The following is an 11,000-nucleotide window of genomic DNA, read 5'->3' as shown; positions in this document are numbered from 1 at the left end:
ATAATTTTCTTTTACTATCGTAAGTATTTCACCTTAAAACCCAGTTTAACCTGCATTTGGTATTTGTGCAAGAATACAAGAAATGGACATGGAAGGAAACCAGTGATTATGTTGGTGGTAGTGTATAACCAGAACTTTATCTAACTAGAAAATTAGTTCCACCTCATACATTTACTTCATGCAAGTAACTGTAACATAAATGACTTTCATCCCTTTGCTTTTAAATGTATAATTATTTGATTTTTTAACATTAAGGAATGTCCAGATTGTTTTCTGTGGTCATTGAGCGCATGCCAAGCTGTTGACATGCCTAAATTACATTTAATCTAGCATATTACCCTAAACATTTTCCAGTGTGCTTGAAGCCCAAAAAAGCCATTGAACGACCTCAGTTAAAGCTAAAGTCTGGTTTTGGTGTAAAAAAAAAAAAAAAAAAAACCCAGTGACTCAGACATGGTCTTCAACCATGTGGCAGAAAAAAAACGGTTAGGGCAAATTTGGTCAGAAGCTTTGAGTAAGCTGGAGAGTTTGTTGAATGTATTGGTGGGTTCGACCTCATGTCTCAACAGATGTGCTTCTCACACATGGAAACGGACTTACGCTGGAATGCATTAGATGTTCTCCTTCCAGAGGCTTCCACATGATGCAACTGGCCTTGAGAGTGAAAATCGTTAAAAAGCAATTCTAACAACCACAAACAGGTGTGTCACTCCAATCAGACTCTGAATACATTTGTTTAGGCTGCACGTGGAAGTCTTAAAAAACAGATGGGCCGCGGCCTGCGACACTCACCTCAGGTTTGATTACGTAAACAGAGGGAGACCACATTGCAAGGTCAGGTGAATGGCCAAATGATGAGGTCATGTCTGAAAGCCCAGGCTTAAGTCTGCGAGGTCAGGCGTCAAAGTTCGGGTGGAAATATTCAACTGGATTGTTAGGTTTATATCACATCACCCACAAATGAGCCCTTCATCAGCACGTGTTTGTTTAGCGATATAGTGCGGGTCAAAAGGGGTCGTCATTTCAAACAAAATCACGTGCACACACTCATTTGCTCTCATTAGATGATGTTTTGTGGTCATCGGCTATTTCAAACAGTTCTGTAGGCCTACTCGGATTAAAAATGAGAGAATTTTCCTCACGCTGATGTAAATGGAACGAACATGCCTGTCTCTGATTGTTTGTAGGACAGCTCCCTATGGAGAGTCTGCTGTGACAAATCCAAGAGAAGCCCTTTTGTTTAATTCACACAGAATTAATGAACTGTGGATGGAACTGACACGCTGTGGAGATTTCAAACAAGGATACGGCCACCCCTCAGCATGCGTACTACAATGTAGGATTTATTGTCTTTAGAAATGTTAAAGATTCCCTAATTACATTCACATAAATCGAGATATGACTGTGTATGTAAAGTGATAAGGTGTACAGTACGACAGTAAACAGCGCGGGATGGAGCGATTCATTTCAAATACAAACAACTGTCGCCCCCTAGTGGTTCATTCGCTCACTTACGCTTTCCAGGATGATGACTGTTTGCATTTTCCTCTGTAATATGAGCGAGAGAACAAAGTTTAAAGTTTAATAGACATTCTATTTGAGATGTTATTTCACTCAGTTGTACTTTTACTTTCTATTGTTGTACAACACTGAACATGTTTGAACTACAGCCTACATCACAAGAGGGAGCACTGCTCTTGTATCTCAATGAAATTGGAGTTAAATTAATGTAACGTTATTTATTACTCGTTATACCCCATGACATGATTTTATTGCAGCTCTATAGGCTGTTTGCTTAATCTTTTAAAGTTGTGCTTGATTCACGGGAAACCATGTTCGATGAAATCTTTAAAATAGAAGCGTTTCCACTTTGAAAACAATAATTTTTTATTAGCCTAACTATGATTTTAAATAATTATCAATCATTATTACCTACCCATAAAACAATTTGTCCTCAGACCATAACTCAATGCTGGGTGAATTTTAAAGATATGTCTTCTTCTACTTTAGATTCACGTCTGTTTGTGTCCTCAGTACTATATGTGAAGACTTTCTTGACATTTAGCTGGCTGTATGATGAACTCAGATAATGGTCAAAGCCTATAGGCTTCGCTCAAGCTTAATAATGTTTTATAAACACAAGCTCATCATTGTTGATCTTTTCATTGTTGGCACCACTTGTGTTTTGTCATCATTGTATTAAAGCATTTTAAAGGGATCCTCCACCCAAAATGAAAATTCTGTCCTCATTTCCTATACTCACCCTCAAGTTGTTGTAAACCTGCAGTTTCTTTCTTCTGCTGAACACAAAGGAAGATATTTTGAAGAACGATTGGAACTTTGCCACAATTGACTTCCATAGTATTTTTTTTCTACTATGGAAGTCAATGGTGCCAAACAACTGTTCCAATGGGTTTGTAAATGATGACAGAATTTTCATTTTTTGGGAGTATCCCTTTAACATTCATACCCAAATAGGGAAGGTTAAAGACCCTATAACTAAATATGAACAAGTATATAATTTATATATAATATAAAGCCTGATATATTTACATTTCTATGTATAAATACTCAAACTCCCACGGGTTTGGATAAATATGACAGTCTCTAATGAAAATGTGCGAAAGATTATCTCAAGATTATCATTGTGTCCTGAGTTTGACCTCAGACCACAGACAATGGTGGTTGAGATGACAGTGATTGTGACAGATTCATTGTGTAGTGAGCCTTATGAAAGATACTCAACAAATAATATCCTGAATGTCTGACCACATAATGAAGGCGTTACATTACACTGTAGTTTCAACCATAATGCCTAAAGCAATTGTAAACTGACAATCATTCTCCACATTAAGGAACACGCGGGAAGGAAGCATTGCCCTCGCCCCCGTGTCCTGTTGGACCAATGGGCGGTGCTGATCCGCGCGCGCGCTCGCTCTCTCTCACACTGTGCATGCGACCGAACAGCGTTGGTGTTGTGGATTCTGCTTGAATAATATTACTGACCTAAATCTCTGAGACAGGCCTGCACATTTGCGCAAACATTTTGGTCCAAACGGCGAGCGCGCGAAACGAAACGGCAGGCAGGATGAGCAAAGTACAGGGCGGCATGAAATGTGTCAAATACCTGCTGTTCGTCTTCAACTTCATATTCTGGGTAAGTGCGAACAGTGCTGATGATGATGATGATATTATCTGCGTGACGATGATGTCACACATACACGCTTTGATCTAGAATGAAATGCACTGACTTGAGTGTACGTGCATTTGCTGTCGCCTTGTTTTCTATGAGTTGCTCAACATATGTAGGATGATTTTTCTGTCTCGGCACATTTTTTTTATTTTATTTCGCATGATACTGGTTTCTATGAAGTCTAGCAACAACAACAACAACGGAAACACATTTAGGATGTGGATGTTTTTAAACTATAAACAGGTGACAGATGTCGGCTCTGTCTCAATACCGATTGAGTCGACTATCTGGACAACACTTTCGAGCCTCATAGGCACGTGCAGACATTTTGAGCATCATTTGTGCAGTCGGCACTGATGCCTCCCAAAAATGCTGTCTGCTAGATAGACAGTAGATTTTGAAACACAGCCACAGTGTGCCTATGTTAGAGGGAAGCGGTATATTTTTTATGTTTATATACTAGTATCCATGGGTTATAAGGAAGAACCATAGACGGTATAAGGGAAGAACGGGGGAAGTTGCACTCTTTTTTTTCTCTAGTGAATATTTTTAGCGTGGATATGTGTCAGCATGTCTCAACGCAATTTCTCAACGGAAACTTATTGTTTATCGACACTGATTTTAAAGTACCTTATTTTGAAAAGCCATTTACTACAATATATCTGTATTTATTCATTTAATGTAATTTATTTATTAAATAATACATATATTTATTGGCTTTTACGGTAAATACAAATAGTAAAACCTTCATTAGTTGACTCATGATTGAATCATTTCTGTGGTTTTATTGTGTTTACTTGTTTTGCATTTTAATTAGGTGCATAAATTATTCTAGTTTTAGTTTTAACCAGGTGTTTGAAACCACACTTCTAAAGAATAGGCCAAGTCTCGCCTGTATGTAAGTTAACTTTTAACTGTACCATACCATAGGAAAACTGGTTGCTTATTGTTTTTTTTTTTGTTTTGTTTTTTTGACCCTCTATCCATCCACTTGCATTGTGGACAGTGTCTCAATGTTTTATTTGGCTCCTGGAGTCATTTTCTAGTACACCCCACCAGCTGAGAGTGACAAATGTTTAACTGAGTGTCAGTTTGTTATGACATTTTCAACAAAACTCGCGTATAGACAAATAAACAGAATTGCTCTTATTTATTTAGGATAATTTCAGGTTAATGTGATTTCCTTCAGTCAAGTCATAGAAAGTACTGTGTGGATCCATTAAAAAAAAAAAAACATAATGGAAAGCATGTCTAAAGCTGAATGTTGATCATTCTGTAATTTAGGGTACATTTTATGTACATTGATGATGATTATATTTTTTCTATACATTTTCTTTAGAAATATCATATTTTATCCATGGAGAATGCATACTATGTTTAATTTTAATGTCATAAATGTTTAATTTTACTATAAGCAAAAAATTCTGTCAACTATATGTTACTAACTGAACACCATGAAAATCTAAATAATGGTTTATCCAAAAACCGTATGACCATCATCATGTGGTCTTTTTCTTCTGCGGCAGATATTTTGAGACATTATGGTAAATATCCTCTTCATTTTTTATTTTATTTTCAACATCTCTTTTGTCAAAGAGTATACTAATTGCCAGGTAACTATGTTGTGTACATTGTTATGGTTGTAATATTTTTTTATGATTTTTAATTCAAGTAAATATATTTAAGAGGTTAAAGGAATACTTCACCTCTGGAAAGATGAAATGATGATTAAACCAGGTCATTTATGTAGAAGAAATGTGAAATTATTTTTGAATTTGGAGCTTTCTAGACTGAGAAAAGATGTATTTTTGGCTTATGTGGATGAAAGACAACAACTCCCAGAATGCACTTGCTTCACTGCCCTAGGAGGCCACGCCTACCGGTAACAGAGCGCAGTAGGTAAACAACAAGTCTAGGCTACTAGTGAGTCTCCATGATGAGTCTGCCCAAAAATGTGTTCCGAGATCGCCCAAAATGTCCGGGATTCGGCTTTTGCGTTCTACAGTCGCCGTTCATTATGTTTACTGCGGCGAGCAGGACGACTGAGGGCCGTGTGGAGAATGACGCGAGGCCGCTGGCGTGATTACCGATGAGAGACACCTGAGACGTAAGTTACCGGTCTCGTATCTCACACGGAGGAGCGGGAATTTTCTTAGCAATGTTAAAACGCACATCAACCGATCACTTGTTTAGCACTACATTCAGATTCACCAATCAGAATGAATTCAGTTAGATTGAAACAAAAGGTGTGCATGTCAACAATGAATGGCGACTGCAGAAAGCAAAAGCTGAAAAAGAGGATGGTAACCCCTACTACTCAGCTTTCTCCACATGTGCGGCCAGGTGGCTTACCTCTGCCGTCGTGCCCGTGCGGCATATACATAGTAATAATTATTTTTTATTATTAACTAAACGTGTAGAATGCTTTCCAAACCATTACATATAGTACTAGAGCCAGACCGATATATCGGCAGGCCGATATTATCGGCCGATATTAGGCATTTTCCAAACTATCTTTATCGGCAGTTATAATGGCCGATAAATGAATATTTCAAAAATAAAAAAATAAAAACAGACGAAACAGTTTGTCCACCAGAGGGCACTCTACACCGTCCCTGTTGGCAACACTCGTTGAGTTGGTCACGAGACATACATTGGTTGAATAACAATTAAAAGATCATCCCCATCAGTTCTCTTAACTCAAAAAAGCATGACAGTCAGAATCTGTGACTATCATGTCCAGTTTTGCTGCTGTTAAATAAGCCGAGAGTGAAGCGGAATTAGTTTTTTACAGTGTAGTTGACTGACTGTCCTTTTAACTTTTGACAATATGACTGAAGTATTTCTTTAATAGCGCATGACAAAGCAATGAGACGGATCATCTCTCCTTGGCCTGTTATATTGAAAATGTATGTTTTACACTTTGTAATATGACGTTATCCATTGCTAAATTATGGCTCATCATAGACTAGCTAATAACAAAGCTAGCTAATGCCATTATCATCAGTCTGTTCTGTTGTGACAATAAAAGAAACAAGTTTCTTTTTAAAATGCATTATCATATTATTTTAGTTAACACTAATAAATAACTACAAATAACTTATGTTAAGGAAATCTGTTTATATTCTGTTGTGCGTTTCGGAAAAAAAATATCGGCCGATATATCGGCAAAATATTTGTATCGGTATCGGCCTTCAAATTCCTTTATCGGTCGGGCTCTATATAGTACTATAAATTCAGACGTTTGTGACGTATAAAAAAATAAAACATAAGATTATCTTTTAAAATCTATTGAGCACGGAGCAGTTTTTCCTGTGAGTGAGACTGGAAAACCCGTAGTGGACGAAATCGGAGTGATAACAGAACGAGAGAAATGTGCTTTGACTCCAGTCCTGGCTTTGCGTCCGTGCCGTTAGTAGCTCAACATCTGTCTCGCATGTACGCTCGCTCTAGATTAGAGGATATTTTTACTAATTTGCGGTAAAGCTAGTCGATCACGAGTGGCTCAACTGGTGGATCTATAGATAAACTCATCTTTCAGGTATTTTACCGACCGGCCTGACACTTTAGCCTGAGAAATCGGGGGTGTGGCTTAAGAGTGTTAGAATTGGCTCAATTGCGTGAGTCTCACGCTCAATGCGTGAGAGTTGGCAGCCCTGCCATTCACATACAACCTATTACATTTTATTATGCGCTCATCTGATGGTTAGTGGTGTTGAAAGATGTACCAGGGTCCTCAGCGGTGTCCACTTCAGCTCAGTCCTGGATTCGTTTCACAGCGCTTTTGCTTAGTATTGTCATGATTCTGCCATCATGTCCTTGATTTTCCTAGTTTTGTGGCAGAATGGCAGACCCATGTTTTGTGTACAAGCGCATGGCCTGTTGTTTGGGCCATGTGCTTGTTGTCTCGTCACTTTACCCCGCCCCCTTGTTCTCCTCATTTTGTCATTATTGCTTTACCAGTGTCACCTGCTGTCATGATCAGTTTCTCCCTATTTAATCCCTTGTGTTTGCTGTCCTGCGTCGGTGCATTGTCAATCATTGTGCGTCACTCGCTGTGACAGTCCTGTGAGTACTTTGTCAGTGTTTTTCATCTAGTCATCATCAAGTCAGCATCTACTTTTCATTTATGTTCTTGTCTTAGTTAAGGTGTACTCTCCTCCAGTCCTGTTTGCCCCCTTGTGGGTTTCCTTCAACCATATGACAAGTATAAATATGCAATTTTAGATAAAGATATTTCTAGGAAAAAAATCACCCTGAGACTGATTTTGAAAGGTTTTTGAATCACCAGATATATGGTTTTATTTACTCAAAAAATTTCAGAATGATACAAAGACAACAAATTCAAAAGTCTTCACCTTGAAAAATGAGTCCCAGAGAAGCAGGAAGCATTAACTTATATATGTTTTAGTTGGGGCCGTATTTAAGCATTTGGGGGCAGTCCCCTTACTGAAGCAATTCCTTACACGTTATGTTAAAAAGCGGAAACCTTCACAGTTGCTGTTCCACACACAGAGACCATTAATCTCCTAAGATCTACGCACAAAAGTTGACTAAACATTTACCTATTATTTCACCTACCTGGTGTTAAACCCACATTATGCCCTTGGCCTCTCAATGTTACCTATGCAAAAAGAACAAAGGAAAAAAGGTTAGGAGAGCAAACATGCATTATGTTTCTAATAATGCAAGTTTATTCTGCCTATTTAACATTTAAAGGAATAGTTCACTCTTGAAAAAACTTTTCCTGATATTTTAGGCTACTCACTGCCATGTCATCCAAGATATCCGTGTCATTTTTTCTTCAGTCGAAAAGAAATTAAGGTTTTTGATGAAAACATTCCAGTATTTTTCTCCATATAATGGACTTCAATGGACTCCAACAGTTTCAAGGTCCAAAAGACACTTTCAGTATAAACTGCAAACTGTTCAATGGGGTTTAAACGACACCAGACGATGAATAAGGGTCTTATCAAGTGAAACGATCGCTGATTTATTTAATAAATAACAAAGTTTAAGTTTTATAAGTTCAAATGCTCGCCTTGCTCTGTTCTGTGACGCACGTTTATGACTCTCCTGTTTGAACTCGTTCATCAAAATGAACAAATCTTTTTCCGAGTCATTTGGTTCATTCAACAAGCGAAATGAACGAATTGACTCGGAAAAAGATTTTGCATGCACCATTATATGTCAAAAATTGGAAATTTACCCCTTCCAGTGAGTCAACAGTTAATGTTTGCTCAATTAAATTAGCCTCAATTTGCAATTTTGAAATGGTGAAATATTAATAATAATTATGACAAAACTCACTTGCAAAAAATTCAGTTGACATTAAAAGTCAAATTATTAATAGTTAAAAAAAAATCAGATAATGACCTTTATATCTCATCTTTTTGACTGCTAATCTCAACTTTTTAAATTCATAATTTTGAGTTTTTATGACTTTTTGTCTTATGTGGTGAAACAGGACTGCATAATCTTTGTGGAACAGGATATTATTGCAAAGGCGACTAAATTTTGACATCATGAATGTTAATATCTGTGTGCAATTACATTTTTAGGTGTAAATTGAGTATCTTGGCCACTGTGGTCTACTTTGGTGCCCATCTCTATGATCAACAGGCAGGCTGTGCCAGTGTGACGGACTTGTCCTGCTGTATCCACCATCCCCCAGTGCCATCCCCTACCCCCTCATACCCACCCTATGCAACACCAGAACATTAAACTGCACAGGACAACGACCCATTTCTTTTTTTGCCTGCCCTCTCAAAGACAAAAGCCTTGCTGTCCAGCGGAGTGAAACCACTCTACAGATAACCAATGACTGAAGCCACTGTGCCCTAAATTACATCTTACACTAACCATTTAAGCCAATCTAATGACCATTAGTGCAGTGACAAAATCTCAGTGTGATGTGGTCTTTGAATGGTTCCTATGAGATTTGTGTGGTTTTGAGCAACAAAGACTAAAGAACGAAGAGAGCTTCATTTAAACCCTTCATTAAAATAAAGCTGAAATCAAACCTTAGCTTAAAATCATTCAACTAAAGCTGAAATAAAACTAAATTAAAGCTAAATAGAAAAAAAATACTAATGCACCTAGCAAAATTACTAAAACTTAAACTACAATTCAAAATAAAAGCCAATTCAAAATATTAATAAATGCCACAATTTTATAAAAATAATACTTATATAACACTGACTAGTCTTATGCATAAGTTTAAGTATTTATTTATATTTGTTTTATATTTGATTTGTTTGCACAAGGAATTGTGTGAAAAATGTCACCAAAAAGAATACAAATGCCTACAAAATTGTAGAAAAGTACTTGATATTTTGACATTTATATTATAACTTGATAATTAAGCAATATCATGAGCAAGAGGGCTGTTTTTACAAATATCAACACAATTGAAAAGTGATACTGATTTGAGACAAATGTTCAATAAACAAAATGTTATTTTTAAAACATTAATCTCAACATTATTGTTTCACTCTGCTGTGAAAAGATTAATTTTGTTGTTAGTGATTTCATTTGATTAGTAACAGCTCTATTATAGTGTTGTTGTAGTTGATTAGTTGATTAAGGCAGTAAATGTGAATCTTTCAGATGAATTTGTCGAATGTTAGTCTGGTCTTGGTCTCGGTTTAGGTGGTATTGACCACAACACTATTAAAATTTGTAAATTTAAAATGTCTAGTAGGTTTCCCTTTGACTTGATAACAATAGAAGGAAAACAAACTTTCTCTGATGACCTTACAGATGGACAAAAGGTTGTTTTCAGGATCACAATAATACACTTTATCTTACAGAATTACAATCAATGCTCTATTTTAGTCAAGGTTATCCTTCCAGTGACAGTGATGGGAAAAGTATCCTGTTCTCAAAGTCAAACCCTGCATTCATGTGTTTGAAACTAAATAGACAGTGCAGAATTTGAGTAAGTACCAGTAAAGGTCACAGAAACAGTGTGAAGTAATTTTTTTGCGCACATGTTCCTGATTTGTTTCACTCTTGTTTCCAGCTGTCGGGCTCAGTGGTGTTGGCTGTGGGATTGTGGTTGAGGTTTGACCCCGACACGGCCGACCTCTTAGCCGAGAATGATGCCCCTGAACATTTCTTCATTGGTGAGTTGGAAATTTTTTTTTTAAGCCCACAGAAAATGTGTACATAACAGTTTTGTAGGGTTCATAAACATAACCCAAAATATAGTGTCATGAAAGCAGACTTGGGGGGGTTTTAGGAGAGGAAACTACACTGTAAATGTATGAATAGGAAAAAGGGGCCATGTGACTGAGTATAAAAAGACTAACCACAGTTTCCTTTCTTTTTCTGTAACATTTAGGAGTGCACAGCAGTTTTAATTTATTTTTATTTCATTTTAGTCAATTTAGTAATTTCAAAATTTGTGCAGACTTTGTCATCTAAATTTCTTGCCCTCTAAAAACTAAGAAAACAGAGCAAAATATTTTGTAAACATGACAAAGAATGAAATAAACCTTTGGACCCTGACCTTTGTTGCATAAAACCAGCCAATCAGATTTGATCTCACAAGCCGTTTTGTGCTATATATAGACCTTATGTAGCCCCACCCCTTTTCAGCGCTGCGCTCGTTGTCTTTTGCAGCATTAATTCTACCATGGTACTTTATCTGTCATAAAGAAACCCATACTGTACCTCACATTTTCATAAATAAGCACAACACCAATGCCTTTTAACAAAGCACCGGGTTCCAATGGCAATTTTAAGCTGAAATTTCCCATCTGCATCATGGAGCCCTAATCGCCTCTGTAATGGCGTATCTGAT

At 37.1% G+C, this 11,000-nt stretch overlaps 1 protein-coding gene across 1 annotated transcript in view; it reads left to right on the top strand.

Annotated features, from left to right (window-relative positions):
* Positions 1-2,923: 2,923 nt before the first annotated feature.
* The window catches only part of tspan2a (tetraspanin 2a), a 57,892-nt gene continuing 49,815 nt past the window's right edge, over positions 2,924-11,000 (top strand). The window contains exons 1-2 of the mRNA XM_039691997.2: positions 2,924-3,157; positions 10,218-10,320. Of these exons, the coding sequence (XP_039547931.2) occupies positions 3,089-3,157; positions 10,218-10,320 (172 nt within the window). The 5' untranslated portion in view covers positions 2,924-3,088. The remainder of the gene's footprint in view (positions 3,158-10,217; positions 10,321-11,000) is intronic.

The sequence above is a fragment of the Pimephales promelas genome, chromosome 8 (genome assembly GCF_988280905.1).
Source record: "Pimephales promelas chromosome 8, fPimPro1.hap1.1, whole genome shotgun sequence".
Taxonomy (NCBI): Eukaryota; Metazoa; Chordata; class Actinopteri; order Cypriniformes; family Leuciscidae; genus Pimephales; species Pimephales promelas.
This window is presented reverse-complemented; position numbering and strand designations above follow the sequence as displayed.